At 43.5% G+C, this 21,615-nt stretch overlaps 1 protein-coding gene across 3 annotated transcripts; it reads right to left on the bottom strand.

Annotated features, from left to right (window-relative positions):
- Nucleotides 1–2,346: 2,346 nt before the first annotated feature.
- ttc7b (tetratricopeptide repeat domain 7B) lies at nt 2,347–21,132 on the bottom strand. 3 transcript variants are annotated; one of them, XM_056426589.1, is made up of 22 exons: nt 20,976–21,132; nt 18,548–18,702; nt 18,238–18,313; nt 18,031–18,123; nt 17,348–17,511; nt 15,687–15,808; nt 14,962–15,040; nt 14,118–14,293; nt 13,890–13,953; nt 13,658–13,795; nt 13,246–13,434; nt 12,931–13,048; nt 12,768–12,825; nt 12,059–12,131; nt 11,688–11,848; nt 11,454–11,570; nt 9,777–9,874; nt 9,149–9,385; nt 7,109–7,249; nt 5,452–5,654; nt 4,779–4,852; nt 2,347–4,168 (listed from the first exon to the last, which is right to left on the bottom strand). In XM_056426589.1, exons 1-22 carry the CDS (start codon nt 21,094–21,096, stop codon nt 4,021–4,023), a joined length of 2,805 nt encoding a protein of 934 aa, XP_056282564.1. In that variant the 5' UTR covers nt 21,097–21,132; the 3' UTR covers nt 2,347–4,020. The 3 variants fall into 3 exon arrangements, with proteins under 3 accessions (XP_056282564.1, XP_056282566.1, XP_056282567.1); XM_056426591.1 differs by lacking the exon at nt 9,149–9,385; XM_056426592.1 differs by lacking the exons at nt 18,548–18,702; nt 20,976–21,132 and having other exon boundaries at nt 18,218–18,302.
- Nucleotides 21,133–21,615: the final 483 nt, after the last annotated feature.

Raw genomic sequence — 21,615 nt, 5'->3', positions numbered from 1 at the left:
CTGGGAGTGGACACACACACACACTGAAGCCCACCTAAAACACATTTTGGGAGGGGTGTTCAGATTTTACTTCCCTAAATACTCATATAACGGGAGCATTTGCATAGCAACTAAGTTATTGCAACGTATTACATCAGATCAGGACGACGTCTCATCCATGCTCACCTTTTTATTGGAGGCAAAAGTGGTTTTAAAGGAAGATTTCTAAAATGTGGGACTCTCCAAAACCCTGAGGACTAACTAGTGTGTGAGAAACGAGGACTTCTCCAGTTCGTTGAAACCGCCTGTCTGCAAATGAGGTGTTGCTAGGCAACAGCCATCCATGGGGTGGGTGGAATTGAAGAAAAGGGAGCAGAAAACTGAAACTGGGAGTTTGAGGAGAGGGCAAGATGGGAGACGGGGGGGGGGGTTGAAAGATAATAATAGAAGATGAGAGGGAGAGAACGAGGGATGAAAAGAACCGATTCACTTGCATCCTGAAACCCATAAAATCTCCTCCTAAAATACCTCCCACCTCCTCCGGTTCAAAAGCTGCTTTCTTCAGCAGACGAAGCCGAACAGACGATAAAGACTTCAGTCGGTGCTTAATTACCGGGGAGCCGAGTCAATAAGAAGAAGAGCTTCATGTGTGCGCAGATGGTTCTTCATGAGTATCTCCAGTGCAGCTGACGTCGTCGATGGCGACGGCTGAGGGGAAAGACACTCGGCGGCTGTGGTTATGTAACGTTCTGAAGTTTATTAATAAGCCTCGCTGCTCTGAGCTATGAGCTGTTACCGGGGTCTCCGATCCAGAGGCTTCTCTCTCACGTGCCTCAAATTAAGCGTGCACACATTAACAAACGGCGTGTGCCACACACACACACTCACACACACACACACAAAACCCTCACGCCTGGCTGCAGCTTTCAACCACATCAATATTTCAGTTGTGTGTGTGTGAGACATACTATACTATGACTATTATGAAAGATGTTATGACTTCAAAACACACATGACATGCTTCATGGGACGTTAGAACGTACAATAGTAATCCATTAAAAGTGTATTTCTATATATTGCTCATGGACTGGCTGTGAAAACAAATACACTTACTGTACTCGCCATTTACTTTGACTGAAGTAAACCCAGTAAAATATACAAAGTAAATTTACTTTTAGTGTTAAGATGTTCCTGCTTTTCATATAAGTTAAAAGGTCTAATGGGAATACTAATTAATTAATAATTATACATTAATAAATCCTGAGACTGGGCCACAACAAGCTGGGACCAAGCTATGATCCAAGATGGATACCCAACAGAGTGTGTGTGTGTGTGTGTGTGTGTATATATATATATATACTCAGCTCCATATACTGTACATTGGGCAGAGGTCATGACCTCTAAGGGGGACTGCTGTTGGTGTAACCCAAGGCTGAATTGGGCCTTCCTGACACTCCAGGACAAAGCCTGTCAGCCTCATAATCCTCTGATAACGGACACACAAAGGAGGACACGCCCCCCCGGTGACAGGCGCACACCGGAGAAAGTAACGCACACCATCGCCCCCCGAGGTCACAGCGAGGCACACACACACACACACACACACACACACACACACACGCACGGACGCACGCGTGTTGGCACGGACGGAACAATAAACGTTGGATAAAACATCTCCTCTCAGCGTCTTTAAGGAACACCAGACTATAACTTTATGACTTTATAATGACACGTTTACAGCAGACTATGCTTTGATATACGATACTATCAATCTTTTATTACTTATACATACTATACTATCACTCTTTTATTACTTAAGTTATTTCTACATACTATACTATAATCCTTTTATTATTTATTTCTACATACTATACTATCACTCTTTTATTTCTACATACTATCATCCTTTTATTTATTTCTATACCACTGGAATATATTTATAAATATTTTGAAAAGGACCTTTTAATGGTACATCACACTTTTACTTATGTCAAACTTACATCATAGTATATTTATTTTCATGTTTTATTATGACATAACATATGTATGCATACTTTGTGATGACTTCTTGACATGTTTTATTACTATGTCATGAAATATTTTGCATATTAGTAATTTTTCAGTATTTTTTATATTCAATACATTAACTACAACAGACACATTTATTTAACCACTTTTAATATTCATTGTCATTATCCTAGTTTAATTTAATTAGCATTATATGACTTCTCCAAGAAAGGTTTTTTCATCTTGAGAATATTGCAAGAACACGTGAGGATTTCAACTAAATTATATAAAGTATATTTTTGAAGCCGTACATTTTTTTTTTAACAGATGTTTTTAATAAATCACAGACAAGTCGTCCCACATGTTTTAAATCCCTTTTATTTCCTCCGTCGTCGTAATCATAAATGTATTTGTTTACTCAACAAACTGAATCAGTTCATCTTTTTTTGTATTCCTCCAACTGCATCTCAGTAACATCACCCTCCAGAAAATAGAATTATAATTTACTTTCTAAGACCATGGCAATAATAATAATTACAACAATACATTTGGATCAATCAAATATACAACAACAATTTGTATTTATAATTAAAATGAAAAATAAAAAGTATATTCATCTAGTTGTATTCAACACGACTGACGGGACACAAACGACAGTCACTGGTTGCATTTACACACAATATTAAATCAGATTATTGAGAAGATGTGTGGAACAGATTCTTCCTGTTATTAATAATATGTGAACACATACATGGTGCATAGGAGCTCTGGCTTTCAGATTCATATGAAGTTTACCTGCAGCACTTGTTTGTATTTGAGTTTATCTATTGTGACATCAGCTGCTAAAAGAAAAGAAACTTCCCCAAACAGATTAAAAAAACATTAACAATGTGTTCATATAAAGATGGGATTTATTTTACAGCAATGGTTTTGACATTTTGAGAAATATGCTCATTAATGGTTTTTGCCAAGAGTTTGATGGAAACAATGTATTCCACTCTCTAAAGTGGCAATAATCCTCTCCTCCATCTCTCAAGCAAGAGAAGAAAAGAAGAAGAAAAAAGAAGCACATTTTCCAAAATGTTGAATTCTTCCTTCAGTTTCGAAGCTTTCCTTCAGGAAATGGAACAATAGTGCAATATCGGTAAAGTTTGTAAACTCATAGAATGTCATGTAAATAAAGTTGAACAAAAAGATGTAAAGAAAGATGTAAAGTCTGTACACGTAAGAGATAACGCGCTCCAATTAAAAAATAAATGTAAAAAAAAACAAAAGAGCAGCCGTCCTCTGAACTCTGATCTGCAGTGTGTGTAAACGCAGCCGGTGTGTTGGCTTCACCGATCGGCTCCATCACGTCGGTCAATGCTCCGGGAGATTCTCAAAGATCTGCCGGTCCTGAGCCAGCCGTACAGTAGCTGCGATCCCCTCCGCATGAACGCATGTGTGTGTGTGTGTGTGTGTTGGGATTATCAGGAATATTTGGCTACTAAACGAAACATGTAAACAAAATGTAAACTCTTCGGCTTCTGAATACTAGCAACGCAAGAGTAGGAACTCAAGTCTCTTAACCTTATTTACGTCTTTAAATCAACTAACACGCACGCACACACACACACACACACACAGAGAAATATGCTCAGGCAACATGTTGACACACACACACACGGATAAGGGCGTACATACAGATACAAAGAAACAAAACACGGAAAAAGTGCAGGTCGGCGCGAGCGCACACACACACACACACACACACACACACAGCCAGGGTTCAAAGCCACAGCAAGGCAATGTGGGCTGGGAGGGGAGCGTGTGTATATAGGTTCTGTGTATTCTTTGCATTTCTATACAGTGTGTGTGTGTGTGTATTTACAGTAAGGGTCTGGCAGTAAACCCGTGTGCAGGTGTGTGTAGCTGGCATGCAGGCATACTGTGCGTGTCTGTGGGGGGTTTGCAGGTCCATCATTTGTGCCAGCGTGGTACAGTACTGAGACTCTAACTGAACGAGGGGGGGGGGGAGGAGGAGGAGGGGGGGCTTCATAGTGCTCTGGGTATGATGGTGAAGGGCAGAATGGGGCTGCTGGCCTCCAGCTCCAAGGCCGTGAGGAAACACTCGGTGGCAGCGGCAGCGTTTCCCTGAACCTGCAACACCTCGCCGAGGCTGTTCCACACATCGTGAGCCGTACTGAGGAGACGGGAGAGGAGAGGAGGAGGAGGGATGAGAGAGGGTGATAAGATAGGAAAGCAGGGAGGATAGGCGAAAAATAAAAAGCAGAAGAAAAATCAAGAGAGGAGGAAAGGAAAGGAAATGGGGGAGGGGGCAGGGAAGGAGGGGGCGAAAGAATGAGGAGCGATAATCAGAGCGGGGAGGAGACGAAGGAAAAGAAAGGGAGGAGGTGATAGAAGAAGAGGCGAGGAGAGCAGGAACAGGAGAGAAAGGAAAAGAGAGGAGAGGAACAGGGGGGGTGAGGAGAGAAAAAAAGTGATAAAATATAAATATTGTAGTGATCGACCCAAGATATAATAATGACACATTGTGCTGCAGATACACACAAAGCAACATATAGAAATACACATGAGGGACTTTAAATGGATTAGTCAATGTTATAAACCTGCAATAAAACGTGTCACACACACACACACACACACACACACACACACACACACACACACACACACACACACACACACACACACACACACACACACACACACACACACACACACACACACACACACACACACACACACACACACACACACACACACACACACACACACACACACACACACACCTGTTGACCTGCACAGCATCCCTCAGGACCTTTTCCGACAGACTGTAGCGCTGCAGCTGCTGAAGAATCAGACCCTGTGTCGCGGTCCAGAGGCAAAGAGAAAGAAAGGAGGATGGAGGAAAGAGAGGATGAAGCTGTTTAAAGACATACGGTCAGCGTGGTGATGGTGGTGATCTGTGAGGATTCTTGTCGACGGCCTCGTAAGCCCGTTTGTGCAATTCTGTTTTTATTGCAGAAAGTAGATCACTGAGCAGGACGTGGTGATGGAGCAGCAGAATAAACAGCCCTGCACTTTCCCTCACCTCGCCTCCTCCCTTTCTACTCGGGGGGGTAGGTGGTGGATGAGGGAGGGGGGCAAGATGAATTATTTGGGTGGTATCTTTCATTCACGAGTGATTCATGAAATTTGTCAACGACAGGAAGAACTGAAATGTGGTTATTTATTTAAAAACGTGTTCCTCCATCGTTTAAAAATGCACACACTTAAATCTGGATCCGACTCGCACGACTTTGCGGCGTCTTGTAATCAGTTATATGCGAGACGTTAACAAACTATTCCTTTCCTTCCATTTGGAGGGTTTGTTATGTTCTCAAGACGCCCGACACGAGGCCGCAGCTGAAGGAGAACATCAGAGTCCAAGCCTGTGTGTGTGTGTGTGTGTGTGTGTGTTACCAGTCTCTGCATGGTCTTGACGTGCGTCGGGTTGATGGACAGGGCCTCCTCGTACCAGCGCTTGGCCTCGTCGACGTTGCCCTTGAGCTCAGCGATCTGGCCCCTCATGTACAGCACATGATGGGATGTGGGGAAGAGGTTGGCGGCCTCCTGCGTGCACGCCGTGGCCTCCGCGGGCTTCGACATGCCGGTGTACACCTCGGCTACCAGAGGACAGACGGGGAGGAGAGACTGAGTCATTTAACTGTGTGAATGGTTTAATATGACTTTTTATGGCACACTAGCCATTTTTTTTTTTTTTTTTTAAATGGTACACTATAGTTTACAACTTTTAAGAGAACATTTTTATGACATTGCACAATTTGTGGTAGTTTCAAACATCATTATCTTTGTCAAGTCGACAGGAAACGCAGAGATAACGATCGATTTACCCGGCTCATGAAATCAAGACCTCTGTGTTGCACAAGGAGGAGGATGCCTCATCTCAAGTTACAGTTTATTGCAACGTAAATGATGTATTAAAGTCAGGAGCCACAAACAGAAATGTGAAATGTATTTTTCGGGTGAAATCATTCAACTTTGATAAGCGTAGAAGCAGAAAATGTGAGAGAGAAACTCGATCTTTCTCGCTCAAACAGCATAAATAAACAAAAAATTATAATGCGATCTCTGTAAAGAGAGAGAGGGAGAGGGAGAGGGAGAGAGAGAGGGGCCGAGAGAGACAGACAGAGACAGACAGAGAGAGATACACACAGAGAGAGAGAGAGAGACAGATAGAGAGATACAGATACACAGAGAGAGAGACAGATAGAGAGATACAGAGAGAGAGAGAGAGAGACAGAGAGAGAGAGACAGATAGAGATACAGAGAGAGAAACAGAGAGAGACAGAGAGAGATACACAGAGAGAGAGAGAGACAGAGAGAGAGACACAGAGAGAGAGACAGAGAGAGAGAGATACAGAGAGAGACACACAGAGATAAATACAAACAACGAATGCCACAGACAGAGGAAATGAGTTTGAACCGTCTGCTCGTCTGACCTCTGATTGGATGATTATATTATCTGTGTCGCCAAGCTGGAAATGACCTCCTCTGACAGGAAGCAGCTGGAGAGATAAATGGGTTCCCGGGCAACCTTCGTCTCTGTGTGTGTGTGTGGTGTGTGGTGTGTGTGTGTGTCTCCGGGTGCTCTCCAGTCTGCTTGTGTTTGTGTCTGCTGGCGAAGCAGAAATGAGAAACGGGGCTGGACTCCAAAAGTTAATCTAATGTGCTGCGGCTGCAAAGGCCGTCAAGCTGTTACACGCCGCCGCCAGAACACTCACGTCCGTCTGCTCGATGGCGCCAATGATGCTGCACGAAGCATCCCGTCTTTAGTTTGACGTAAAGAGCCGAACGAGGCAAAAGGCCATCGCTCCGAGGGTAACGCACCTTCTTCCGGTTCGATAAACGGGAAACGTTAAAGGACTTTAGGACTTTTCTGGGCAGAGCTTAAAAAAAAAATCGATCTGACCTCACTCCGAATTAGCGACGGTAGAAATGTTTTTGTTTGTTTCTCTGAGACAGCACCTGGGCTTCATATATATTCATATACGCTTCAAATATCCGTATGAGGAGCGCAGAGCGCGTCTCTGCTGCACCTCCGTGTGCGTGTGCATACCTGCATGCAGCCAGATCTGAGCCAGGGTCATCCAGGGGTGCAGGGGTCCGTGTTTGGGGGCACTGCTCTGCAGAGAGGAGGCTACCTCAGACAGAGCCTGCTCCACGCGACTGGCTGCGATAGATGTGGCGTGAACCGAGCCTGAAGGAGAGGGGGGGGGGGAGAAAGTTAAAAATATTGGACATGCACCACCTCCAAGAGGCGCCGACTTACTACCGCAGCAGCGCCGGGCGCCGCAGCAGGTTTTTAATTCAGCCAAACACACGAGCAGATTCCAACGATTCCAATATCAACAGAAAAATAGGAGAAAACCAGAGAGACACGCACACACACACACACGGCCGTAGTTTAACCGGGTCAAAGGGGATTAATTCCTGCGCTCTCATGCATGAACACAGCATCAATCTGCACTGTGGATTAGTTATTGACATAATTGTGTTTTCTGGATTCAGATCATCACAGAGACACAAACGCCGCCACGTGGGGCTGCGGATGACCATCTGAAGCTACACGTCATACGATGGTACCCAGAGCATCTTTCACATATTATCTTTTCGGTAATATTCTTTTGAAATGCCACTTATCCTCCACTGCAGACGTATCTCTGGTCGTACATGAAACATTGATAGAGAGACGCTCTGCTCCTCTGAGTGTCAGTTATGACCAACAAGGTATCAAATGGTGAAGGAACTCTTTAGTGGGATGATTAACTGATAAATATTGACTCAACAATTATGACTTCATCCACTTTGAGCTGTTCTGTGTTTTGATATATCATAAGACCACTTGTACATGTTTTAATACATTGTTATGCATTTCCCCATGAGACTCAGTAACATACGTCTGATTTATGCACCGTCATCGACTTTCATCTTCACCTTTTGACCTGTTTTGATTTATCACATCAGATGCAGCCTGAAGGGATTCGATGACACATAAAACATGAGATTAAATTAACACTGACTGATGGCTGCAGCTCGCTTGAATAAAAAGCTTTTCTTCAATAAAACATCCCCCCCCCCCTTCTCGTACTCTTCTGGTCTCCCACAGTGTCATATGGAGTCCAAAATACTACTGTGTGTATTTTTTGGCACAAAAGAGAAAGAGAGAGGAACTGCCCATGTGCACAGGATGAATGAGACACGGACGGAAAGAGAAGATTTGAATATCAAAGCTGGGAAGTGGCTTTAAAAAAAGGATCAACTTTAAATACATAGAGAGAGAGAGAGACAAAGGGACAGAGAGAGAGACAAAGAGAGCGACAGAGAGAGATAGAGAGAGACAGAGACCGAGAGGGATGCAAAATAGGAACACAAACAAAAGAGCAGGGAAAAGCAGATGATGTGGAGAGAGGGCGACGCTGTAATATGTGGAACTCATTTTCAGTGGAATAAAACAAATAAAAACCCAACTGATCTCTAAATCCGAGCTGTATGCGTGTGGAGTTACAACGTGAGTGGGTGAGTTCACCAGACAAAAGAAAACACAAAGCAACTGCAGCGGATCCAAAGCCGGTTAGCGTTAGTGGGTTTAGTTCGACAGCTCCGTCCGTCCTCGTGAAGACGACGGGGTTCAGCCGTCCACAGGCTGACGGTGAACAAAGTGTGTCTGATATTTAGGTGGTGTTGATGCTCCGCCTTTGTTTGTCTGTAAACCAGCAGGAAAGGTCAGTCACGCCGGACTGGGTGAGGTAACGCTGATGTCGGAGTGTTCTCCCTCTTCTGTTATGTAATATTCTACTGAGAACATCATGCAACACTGATAAATACCTCAAAACAAACGTGTGTTATTAAATGATACACCGATACGAGGATGACACCTCCCGTATTTAGCCTCGTGACAGATTGAATACAATCCATAACATTTAAATATATAATAAAACATCTGAAGTGAGCTACGTCAGTGCACTCTAGTCGGCTGACATTGATCCAGACGTCAGTAAACACACGAGTAAACCGACAAGCAAATCACCCAAAAAACCCTCTTTGAGGTCACTCTCCACACCGTGCTACAGGCCGAGTGGACGAGGAGGCGGATTACAATTGGAGGAGCGATGTCGGAAACGGACGTGGTTGCAAAAGGATTGAGTCCTGGTCTTGGTGGGTGGAGGAGGAGGAGGACAAGGAGGGAAGAAGGATGGGTTTTTGGGTGGAGGGAAAGGAGGAGACTGGAGGATGAAGACGGGGGAAGACAGCGGGGAGGAGAAGGTGGAAATGCTGGACGGGGAGGTGGGGGAGACCGGTTCGGAACCAGAGTGAGAAGAGGAAGAACCGGAGACTGGAACAAACAAAAGGGAATGAAACAGAATAAATCAAGGACTAAACAAAGGGAGCTTACAGGTCGCTGGGGGTCAATCTGCACATAAACAATATTTCTAAAAAACAATATAAAGGAAAAACAATCATATGGATGTATGTCAGTGTTAGGAAAGCTTTTCGTTTAATATCTGTAGATTCGAGGGAGAATGGATCAAAACAAAGACAAGAAACAGGAAGCCACGTCTCCCTCGAGGGCCATTTTCAAAATGTAATCGCAAGTGACTCGTGTCAGAAATAAAGTGTGTTTACTGAAAGACAATGAAGACAATTGGATTAGTTTCACTGGGGAGGTCCTGAGGGTTCTCGCTGAAGGAGTAAGAGAAAGAGTGTGTGTGTGTGTGTGTGTTTACCCGTATCTGGATCACTGAAGTCAGGCAGAGTCATGGCGTTGAGCTGCCGTCTGTCTGCCATGGCTCTGTCCAATAGACTGCTGCCACGCCCAGAATCACTGCCACAAAAACAAGTGTTCACACACACGAGCACACAAACACACACAGACACACAGAGACACACAAACACACACAGAGACACACAAACACACAGCTAGGCTCTTGTTGTCATCCCCCGGGTCGACAAGCAAACACGTCTCCAAAAGCAGCGCACAGTACGGACATTTCGTGTCTTAGTTGCCGTGTGAAACCACACCAGCTGGAGATTGAGCCAGGATAAACACATGACAATAATACCTGCCGTAGAAAAAAGGTTATCATATTCTATCCTTTACTCTTTGTATTTTTGGTTTATTCTAGAGCTGTCAATCGATTAAAAAAAATTAACTAATTAATCGCACATTTTGAAATTGCGATTAATTAATCGCGATTAAAAGTTAAAAGTTAAAAGTTCATTCTTTTTAAAGACAAAACTTCACACAGAGCTGTGTTTTCAAAGAGGCTCCTACATATACAGTGCCAGCGAGGTATTTAATATCGTGGATGATAAATTGTTTCTTCAGTGAAACATCAGATTAGTAAAAAAAATGAGGTATATTGAGACCCCATTGGTCCTGTCATCTTTAACATTGAACACAGCAGAACCAGTGGCCTTGGTAACTGACTGACATTCACATATGTCACGTTAACCCTCTGGAGGCTGGGGGCATTTTATACATTTTACAAAATAAATTAAATTCACCGTTTAAAGTCTTTTGCATGTGACACACCCCCACGTGTTATACATCAACCATTCCAGAACAATCTCAGCTCTGAAATGAGGCTCATTGTCCTCGCGCCGTGTTCTCTGGTTCTCTGACTGACAGGCTGCTAAATGAGCCTCATCTGTGAGGTGGGAGGTCCTTTGTGATTTACTGAGTGTTCATTGTTTTTTTTCCCCCGAAATGTTGACAGACAAACGGATTGACCAATCACGGTGAAGGTTTCGTGTGTCGCGTTCTTTCCGCGCCGCGTCACCCGACACGTCGCCCTCCGTTCCTCTGTGTATCAGAGGGGGAGACGGGAGGAAGGAGGAGCAGGAGGAAACCCGACTGATTCATCCACGAGTTAAACTGATTTCTGCTCCTTATTTTCGCGGAGAAATGATTGTTTTAAAAACGGAAACAGTGTCAAACCGTACTGCCGCGGTTTAAAAAAAAATAATAATAATAATTTGCGTTAATTGCGTTAAAATATTTTAGTGCGTTCACGCGGCCAAATTAATCGCATAGATTAACGCGTTAACGCTGACAGCCCTAGTTTATTCACATTTTTATGTTTATTTATTTGTACAAATTTCTAATAAAAATTTGTTTTTCCATCTCTTCTATTTAATTTGTAGTTATTTCTTTTCATTTCTATATTTATGCAGTTTCATAATGTTGTAAACCAGATTAAAGTTATTGTTGAAAGACTAGAAATGTTCAATTACATTTAAAAAACTATCTCCATAAATACTACAAACACTGAAGACATTGAAAGTATCTCCATGTCTTCATGTCAAATATTCTGTGGCGATTATACACAGAAATGGATGTTTTCGATTGGACTGAGATGCTCGCAATTGATTTACACACGTGTGCGTGTGTGTGTGTTTACCTGGGGTTTGTAAGATTGTAAAAGCTCTTCCAGATCTGCAGCATGTGTTTGCAGGTGAGCAGAGCTTCCTCCGGTCCTCTACACATAGACTCCAACTTCACCTTGGTATACAGCAGACTACACACACACACACACACACACACACACACACACAGAGAGAGAGAGAGAAAGATGACAGAGAAATAAAGAAATTTTTTTTTAACAAATGTCCTGTGGCCGTGTGGGGAGTCTCACTTGAAGTTCTCCGGGTACTCGGACAGAGCCATCTCTATAATATTGAGAGCGTCATGGTAGTGTTTCTGAGCGGAGAGCAGCAGGGCGAGCAGATGAAGGGAGTGGACATCGTCTCCTTGGAGCTGCAACGCCTGTCGTACATAGCCAAGTGCCTCGGGGATCTACACACACACACACACACACACACACACACACACACACAACAGGTTTTCACCACAGTCAGGGTAAATGAATCCCTTTGTCAAGTGGCAGGTGTGTCATTTCCTCTCTGTGTCCACTTCACGCCTCAAACTCGTACGGTTTTGAGATGTCAATGTCAATGACGTTGTATTAAATGTTCATTTAGCTGTTACAGCGACAGATCGTGTTACCTGTCGGGAGACGGCGAGCTGCAGCGCCAGGTAGAAGGCCGCTAGATGGTCCGTGGGAGACAGACTCTGAGCTCTACGGATAGACACAGATACGGCGTGTTCAGATGTGCGGAACAAAAAGTCAAATAACATTTCATGAACCTCTAACGCGCCCGGTGGGGGGGGGGGATTGGGTCGCTGCAGCAACACAACAGTAGAAGGACGGCAGAGGGAGCCAAGAAAAGGATATTTAAACATGGAGACACAACGAGAGACCTTAACGCCATATAAATAGGCAGTGTACAACAAGCGACGGTATGTGGGATAAGTATGTATATCATGAGCAGGAACATCTTTCACTTTATTCATAGATAAAGCTCATAGTATACTCTTATTGAATTATTCCATGTACCAACTGTCATCTAATGTCGGACCTCACACAACCCCACCCGCCCTTTTAAATGACGGGTGCATTACAAACGTGTTCCCAGATGTGCTGAACACATTTATATGGATGGCAGCATCTGACTCGTATACAAGTCGTATCCTATGTACACAGAAGTAAAAGCTGTGCAGGCGGGCGTAGGGTTTAATATAATGGATTGATGGGACAGTAAATTCAGTTTCCATCCTGTCAGACTGAGAAGCAGTTTGCACTGTGAACACAAATGTGCTGAGTAAAATGTGGGTGTAAAGGAGAAAACGGCGAGCGGCATGGCTCAGTCCCAACCTCTGGAAGGCTCCCAAAGCTTTCCTCTGGTACTCCTCCTGTGTGCTCCGCAATGATGCTGAAGAGTCGCAGAGAGACAGAGTCAGGGACAGACATCTAAAGTGTTTGTGATCACACACACACACACACACACACAGAGAGAGAGAGAGAGAGAGAGACCTACCGTCAGTGGCTTTGAGGCTGTAAACCAGCCCAATGGCCAAGAAGCTTTTGGCTCTGAACTCAGCTGCTTTCTCCCCCATGTCAATCACCATCTTTCCAAAGCACTCCCCCTCATCCAACTGGATTGTGGGAGGTCGCGGACATAACATGAGAACGAATGGAGGGGAAAAAAAGCAAAAAGAAATCATATCAAAAAGACATTGTTTTAGAGATAATGGGGGTATTTAAGGCCTGAACAGAGCTAACACAGCTCTAGAAAACCTCACCAAAGGTTTCTAGAATCACTGAGGACATGTATTAGCTGCTCCTTCCTTACCCAGTGAAGAGGTCCGATGCACAGCTTGACAGCCAGCAGTGGGATGGTGGGGTCGTCAGGCTTCAGGCGAATACATTCCTTGAGGACTTTAACAGCACGGGCCGATTTGCCGGCCGCCATGAGCGACAGGGCGAGCTGGTACCACAAGTGGAATTCCTCAAAGGCAAACTTCATGGCTCTCTCCAAACACTGGAGACATCGGAAATGGGACACACTTCAATCAGCGTTCTCCTGGTATCTGTAAGCTTCGTCAAGTTCCATTCTTACAGCAGATTGTAATAAAATATTTATTTGTTTGGGGGAAATAAATCGAAGGAATTGAGGTGGGATTTCATGTGGGTGTATCTGGGCTTTAACCCTTTCCACAGTCTCTTTGATGGTGACAATGCAGCCCACAGGAGGGATTGCTAACCTCAGACAGCATCTCATACTGCCCTCTCCTGCCCAGAGCTATAGTCAGCAGGTCGTACACCACCGACGCAGACTGCAGGCTGATGATGCGGTCGTTGTTGTGTTCGGGGATCCTGCTCAACACAGCGTCGCGGTTAGCCTGAGCACACACAAACACAGACCAGAGAATTAAGAGTGGCCCCTTATGTCGAGGTTTCCCAGCCTGAGTTGAAGAGAGGCGTTGATGTGCTTACCATGGACTCACTGATGAGCAGCAGCAGCAACGCTTCCTCTGTGTTCTCCTGGGGGCAAAACAGGCTGAGAGAGAGAAATGCATGGAGGGAGTCAGACACATGGATGAGGATGAGGGGAAACACATGTAAGAAAAAAACGTTAAAAGGTACATTGGCAAAGAAGTAATTTTAGAGCCATCTTGGAAATGTTCCAACTTTAAGTATCAACACACACACATTATCACTTACTTCTCTCCTGAGTACACGCGTGGGCGTCGGCTTAGGCTGTAGTTCTTGGTGTGAGTGTGTCCCTGCCGTGTGGGATTGTCCAATGGCGACACAGTGGGCGGGTCTTCCAGAGGAGACCAGTAACTCTGTTCACACATTCCTCTGAGCAAGATCTCTGCAAGCTGTCTGGCTATAGTCTGCATTCACACACAGACACACACAGACACACAATCTGGTTACTTTGCTTCCCAGTAACAGCCAGTTATATTAATAATTTTACCGTTGTACCATTTTACTATCTGGATTCTTTCATCATCATAACATCTACAATCAAAGTCACATTTTAAGTGTTTGTTTAAATGTTTGTGGTGGGTTTAAATCAACATGGAAAAAGCTCTGCTCTTATGTTTAGGTTCTTATAGTTTCTAACAGACAGGAAGGCTGGAGGAAATAGATTTTTACAACTTTGACATATTAAAAAATCTCCCGACTGAAGTAGACTGTGAATAGTTGGGTTTGTGACTGGTGCAGTGTCTTAAAAAAAAAGAAGAAGGGGGGAACGTCTTGACATTTTGGAAAATAGACTTCTTTGCATTCTTGCAGAGAGTTTGATATCCCTGTTTGAAAGATATAATGCCAGCGCCAGCTAGTTTAGCATAGACTGGAAACAGGGGAAACAGTGGTCCTGGGTGTGTCAGAAAGTAACAAAATCCTCCCAACAGCACATGTAAAGCTCACTAATTAACACGTGATATCTACTTTGTTTAACTCGTTAAAAAAAACATATTTCACAAACATGTTGATACATAAACATCTCCTTAATCTCAGAGCCAAATCAGAAAAGCTAACCTCCGTCGTCCCTTACCATGCGCAGGCTCTGGGTGGTTCTGTTCTCAACAGCCCGGAGAATCTCCCGAAACCGGCCCACGCCTTGTGTCAGGTTGCTATGGCAACGTGGTGAGGAAACAGGAAGAGAGACACTTGTCAGAGTCTGTAGTGTGCGTAAGTGTGAATGGAAGACATCTCACAACAGATGTGCGCATAATCCACAACATGTCCAGAACATTTTCAAGTTTCTATCCATGCGTGTGTGTGTGAGAATAGTTGAATATTTATCCAAATGACAAGCAGATTTAGACCGTTGCCAGTTTGCAAAGGTGACACAGAAAAGCTCATGAGGTCATAAGGCCTTACGGTATTGTAGTCCATAGTTTAATGTTTCATGTTGTTATGATCAGAAATGATGTGAGGTTAGTAAACAACATATAGAAGTCTTCCAGCAACAAGTCTTGACCTGAAATGATCTCTGCTGTCAAGAAAACAACGACGCCATGGGAACTACTTTCTGCTGCGCGTTTTACATCACAGTGTTCACACTTTTTTGCTTTCACACACCTGTCGGCAGCTTCGTAACACGGTTAGAACGTGTCCACAAGAGCTGTCCGTCTTCTCAAATACTTCTTTAAATACTAAAAACGTGCCTGGTAGTCATGTTAAAAATCAGTTTTTTGGTTTTGAAGTGATTGACAGGCAACTCTGTAGGCTCCCTCTCATTTCCATTTCTATCTCTCTGCCGCCTCCCTCTTTTACCCGTTCTTGAAGTGGATGACGTGGGCTCTCTGCAGGCCCGTCTCCAGGAAGTAGCCCAGTTCCAGGTCCTGGGTCGTCGGGCCGGGCTTTGGGCTGCGGTTCTGAATTCCTGCGGATAAGGCCTGCAGACACAGACGGGGATAAAGAAAGAAATCCAAAAGTTAACACGGAAAGATCTGCTGGACACAAAGCAATTATCTATTAACTTTTCAGGGCCAACACTCAGCCTGATACCATTTTAGAAACGTAAGATTCAAAATGGCTCACTCAAACCATTTCATTTCTACAGTGGCCTATTTAATAAATCACATTTATGTATGCATGAGAAATGCGAACTAAGCAAGATACAAAGAATATCTGTTCTGTCTTTGTGCGAGTGGGACTGTTAGTCGAGTAAAACTTTGTTGGCCAAAATTTCAGTTACTTGAAAAAGTTATGATAGGTAGGAATAAAAGGGCTAGAGTAGCTGTTGAAAGCTGGTTAAGTTTGTGTGTTATTATACTCGGGTGAAGCGTTATGTTGAATTACATCCTCATTTTTACATTAATAATCCTATAAAAGGGTTTAGGATGTGACTGTACTAGAGCTAAAACAATGCGTTGATTTATTAATCAGTAACTATTTTGATAAAAGAGAAATCTTCAAGTTATTTTTCAAGCAAAACTGTGAGAAAAATATCTGTTGTGAGGATTTGCAGCTTTTCTCTGTCTTGGGGAGAGTACAGGTCAGTCTCAACAAGACATTTAAAAAGACTTCCCCTTGGACTTTAGGGATTTGTGACGTCTATTTCTCACTAATATCTGACATTATAATGACGAAATGTGCAGCCCCAAACCTTTACTGACTTATAATACAAAGATAATATTTTTAAATATTCCTAGAACTCTGACGACAGCGTATTGCTTTTCAGAATAAAGAAAAAAACGGATGAGTATCAAGTTTTAACCTGAAATATTCATCGTCAGACGTTTTTCACATTATAGCGACATGTTTTTTTTATTATTACAACATACAAGATAACACTGGTTAACAATATACTGTGTCTTCTTATCACGTGAAACATTTAATGGTAAACTTACTGTTATTATGTGATACAAGCTTAAATATAAAAACACTTATTCTTTGTGGGGCGACCTCACACTCTCAAGCAGTGAAACTGTAGTTCTTTTGTTCCTTTTTCAGAAAACGTATATAAAAGTTATCTTGTTATTACATGAAAAATATAAAAGATCACAATACAAACTTGTTCTCTAGCATGACAGCAACAGCCCTCCATAGTCTTCAGTTGTGTTCGGCCATCACATCTCACTGAAGTGTGATTCGAACGTGGGGACAGTTTATTTGTATCTCTCTGCTTTTTATTGCAGCTCTTGGTTGTTTGCCAGCTCGAGTCAGCTGGCAAACAACAAATCTCTCCCTCTTAATTTGGAGAATGTCTGAGTGCCGACATTCTCCAAAATTAAGAGGGGGGCGATTTGTTTGCCAGTTGGCTGTCCCTGGCGGGAACGCGTTGGTAAAACTTGCACACCGTCTGCAGAACACGCATCACAACACCCACGGCGACGGCAACGCGTCCGGGTGCTAACAAGATATTGGTTGACGCTCAGAAAACACGCACAGCACTCGACCACGACTATGCCGCGCTGACGACCGGCGTGTACCTTCTCCGCCTCCTGCAGGTAGAGCAGAGCGATGTCGCCAGACTTTTCATAGCAGGTGATGATTTCCTGCTCCTGGTCTGTTGTGCTCCTATTGGACGAGGGAGACCCGGTGTTCTTATTGGAGAGAGACGGGGAGGCTGCTGGGGTCTTCTCCAAGCACAGTCCTGGGGAGGTGGGGGGAGAGGTAAACAGTGGTAAAGGCCATGAGTTACCAGCGTCTGCTATACATTTTTAGCCTTTCAAACCATTAGTTCATATTATTTGATTAAGTTGTTTGATGTAGTTTTTTGACCCTTGAAGTGATCGTCTTATCCCTCTGATGGTTTTTAATCCAAGCTGCTTTGAGCCTCAAAACATCATTCATAATCATCACATTCATACCTTATACCTTGAGTTTTAAGAATTGTATTCGGTTGCACAGATGACCTGAATAAGAATAGAATAACAAGTAAATATCTATTATTCAAAGGCAACTCTAGGTGCCTGATGTGCAAACGTGTGCATTTATTAATCATAACGATCCAACGTGATCCAGTGTATACCACAGCAGTGACACTGCACTGCCACCATGTGGAGCAAAGCAGTAGTGCTGAGGTCCAGGTTAGGATCAAGAAGGCTATGAGACATGGGCACGTGCGTGTGTGTGTGTGTGTGTGTGTGTGTGTGTGTGTGTGTGTGTGTACCTTTAGTAGCGTATGCCTCCGCTATCATGGACAGCCTGTACACAGGAGCTCCCCCCAGATGCATGTCATCCAGGCTGACCCTGCTGTAGTGACCTGTCAATACACCAATTAAGTATGAATTAAGTTAAAACATTTCTTTTATAATAACATAATTCCAGTAACAGATACTAAATATGAGTAAATACACCAGAGGAGTGTGAGGGTTACCCAACGCGTCTCTGTACTCTCCCTCCACATAGCACAGTTTGGCCATCAGCAGACTGGCTTCCTGGAGGTAATCTGCCTGGAGGACACACAACAAGACATTTTCTCCCTCTAATATTTTCCATTATAGCTACTAATTTTAGAAGAAAAAGTCTGCGTGAACCACTCAAATCACATGTCAGACACCGGAAATCTTTTTGTAGAATAAGTAAGAAACAAGGTGACAAAGTGTAAAGTGTGGCCGCGCGGGCACGACACCAAACGGAGGGATTCATTCGGACAACTTGTCGACCGCCTCCTCGGCCACAGCTACCTTGAGGTTTCCTCTGTCCAGAGCAGCAGTGAGGTGTTTCCTGACCTCCACCAGTTTAGGTCGTGGGCCCCGGGGACTGGCTCCCTGTTTGATGGGGTTCTCCTTCAGGTATGTCTGAAGCTTGCATTCCCCCAGCAACAGCTCACCTAGGTCATCTACACACGGGAGGAGAAATCATGACTGTAATTGCCTCACCACTTAAAACAAAATTGTGCATTTACGGCTCCCGTCTTTATACAGTTGATGTTTTTTTGTCCCATGGGAGACGTTTCAGGTGGTTGCAATCTGCAACCTCACCGCTAGATAACAGCAAATCCTACACACTGTACCTTTAATTTTTCAACTTTGGGTTGAAAAATGAGTTCATGATCAGTCTGGCAGTTTAAAATAAAACATTAATTCACGAAGATGAATCAATAATTAATTTTAGGGTGATATATGGTTAATCTAGAATCACAGGGTATAGTCTGAAGGTCAATTTTATATAAATTCATAGTCGATTGAAAATGTCTTTATTCACAATTTAAAATAAGATTTGAGGGACTAAATCCTTTTGAAGGGTTCTCCTGGTCGTCAGCTGTCACTGCGGTTGCAATACATATCTCAACATATAAAGGAACACTGCAGACTTTACACACATACCAGCCAGAAGTATGTAATGCCTCGACACGCTTCAGAAATCGTGTGATTGTGTGTGTTTTTAAGAGGTGAGCATTAATCCGGTTACTGGACCCAGTCAGCGACCAGAGCTTACAGCTCTCCTGCACCAAACACCGCTCCAAGCCCGCCGTTTCCCTCGCCCTTACCGAACAGCACAACAGGAACAATTATTCTCATTGCATTCTGGGCTGTGGTTACTATTAAAAAAAAATCAATAGCGCTCTTAATATTAACAATAACTAAATGTGACTCCATAAACTGATGTCGCTCTCTTAAAGTACACCAGGCTGAAAAGCAGTGTTGTGCTTCCCTCTCTGTTTCACCTCCCCACTAAGTAATGGGTGTGATCAGAAGTTTGCTCTTTAGCTACAATCAGCAGTGATGTCACAGGGAGACCTGCACACCACTGCATCAATCATATACAAAGGTAAACAGGGAAAGAATAGGAGGAAGCAATCACCAGACTAGAAGGCTTGATGGACATTAATGCTTGGTTATTTTCAGTCGTGGTCAGATGGAGACAGACATTCGTGGCAAAAGAACAAGTACAGTTTATTTTATTACAATTTGGAAATTATATTGGATCAAGGCCACCACCATAAGTGATAATTTGCCCCCAATTCATTGTCACTGTTGTTGTTTTTTATATTGTACATACATGTTGCTATTCTGCTGTCTTCAATGTCTTTTTTATATTTGTTATTTGTAAATTACATGTATGTACGAGGAGAGTGTACGTTTAACCGGAGTCAAATTCCATGTATGTGCACATGTAAATGGCCAATAAAGCTGATTCTAAATCTGATTCTGATATATAAATGTTATAGTAATACACATAGGTGAATTTAAATTGCATGGCAAGATGGGTTATAATGCTTTTTACATGTCCTTCTTTTCTAACTTCCCTATCAAAACAACAAATCCCTGTCAAATGAACGCATCACGATATCTACATGTGACATAATCATCCACATGATGCGTTCATGTCACAGGGATTTTACAGAGATTTAACACTTAAAATAAATGGGATTTCATACTTCCAAGAAACCCATTCGGATTACAGTGATGAATCGGCCACTGCCCGGGGCCAGGCAGCATTATCTTTACATGTGTCAAACAAAAATGTTCCTCTGTCGCCTTCAGGGTGTCGTAGTAGTTGTTGTTACTGTAACTCAGGACAGTTTACCTCTCTGCATCAGCGAGGAGTTTGACAGCTAGCGTTAGCATGCAGCTAGCCATCACGCATCTTAGCCACACAGCTAACAGAATTGCGAAAACCAGAAATGAAAATATGCCAATTTTGCCTGTCTGTCAGTTTGGGTAAACATGTGGTTTATAGGGAGTACGAGTGAAAACATATCAGTAATACCTGGACTATTATGGTACATGTTGGCATCATCAACATCTCGACATACAGCGTTAAGTAACAGGGTTGACACAAGTGTGTGATGTTGCTTTGAAGTGGTTTCCGATGATGAGTGAACCAGAGGGGCAGAACTGTCACACGCTAACTTCTCCATGTCGTACAAATCAAAGTGCCTCAGTGTGTGTGACGTTACACCCCACACGGCCCAAAGACGGCCCAAATCCCCAGAGAACAAAATAATGAAGTCTTTCTCTTGACCTTTCCAAGCTAGCAGGCTCCAACAGCAGCACAGTGCTGGGAGAACTCCCCGCCTCGGCTGCCGCTATCAGGAAGTACCGAGGACTCGGAGCCGAGGGAAGGCCCGAGAGACTGAATGAACCAAGAGAGCCGCACACTTCTTACCGTTGGATATGAGTTTGGCGGACAGCTGTCGGACGAGCTCCGGTATCTTGTCCCATTGACTCTCGGAGCGGCACCGCTCTATCTCGGTCTCCAGCCGCGAGCCAGACTTCCGCGCTGTCATTTTTGTGAGTGGAGCTCGACTGGACCAAAACACTCACATCAGCGAGGATCCCTCTCGCCGCGGTGAGCGTCAAGCTGCCGCATACGAGACACACGGTGTCCGAGAACAATCTTTCAAAATAAAAGGTCTGACTACGTATGGTTGCGCATTGGATGACAAATACAAAAATCACGTCAAAAAAGTTAGAATTCTTTGTGTTCGTTTAGTCAGTGTAAACTGGTTGAGAAAACTGTTGTATCCCAGTAAGAATGAAAAAAGAGCTACTGTTTTACTCATCCAGCGGTCAAGTTTCAGTGGGTAGTATCATATTTATTTTCCTGTTTGTTGTTTTATGTTTGTGAGCAGAGCATCTTTATCCCACCGGATTTTCTAAATTGACTCTGTTTCTTTCGATCCTGGTTGAAATCTGATTATAAACATATAAAACTACACACAGCCTACAAAAGAAAGTACAACATATCATCAGCAAAATGTGTATACAAATGTGTATACAAATGTGTATAAAAGCAAAAATACTCC

This window comes from Pseudoliparis swirei, chromosome 11, assembly GCF_029220125.1.
Source record: "Pseudoliparis swirei isolate HS2019 ecotype Mariana Trench chromosome 11, NWPU_hadal_v1, whole genome shotgun sequence".
In the NCBI taxonomy this organism is placed as follows: domain Eukaryota; kingdom Metazoa; phylum Chordata; class Actinopteri; order Perciformes; family Liparidae; genus Pseudoliparis; species Pseudoliparis swirei.
This window is presented reverse-complemented; position numbering and strand designations above follow the sequence as displayed.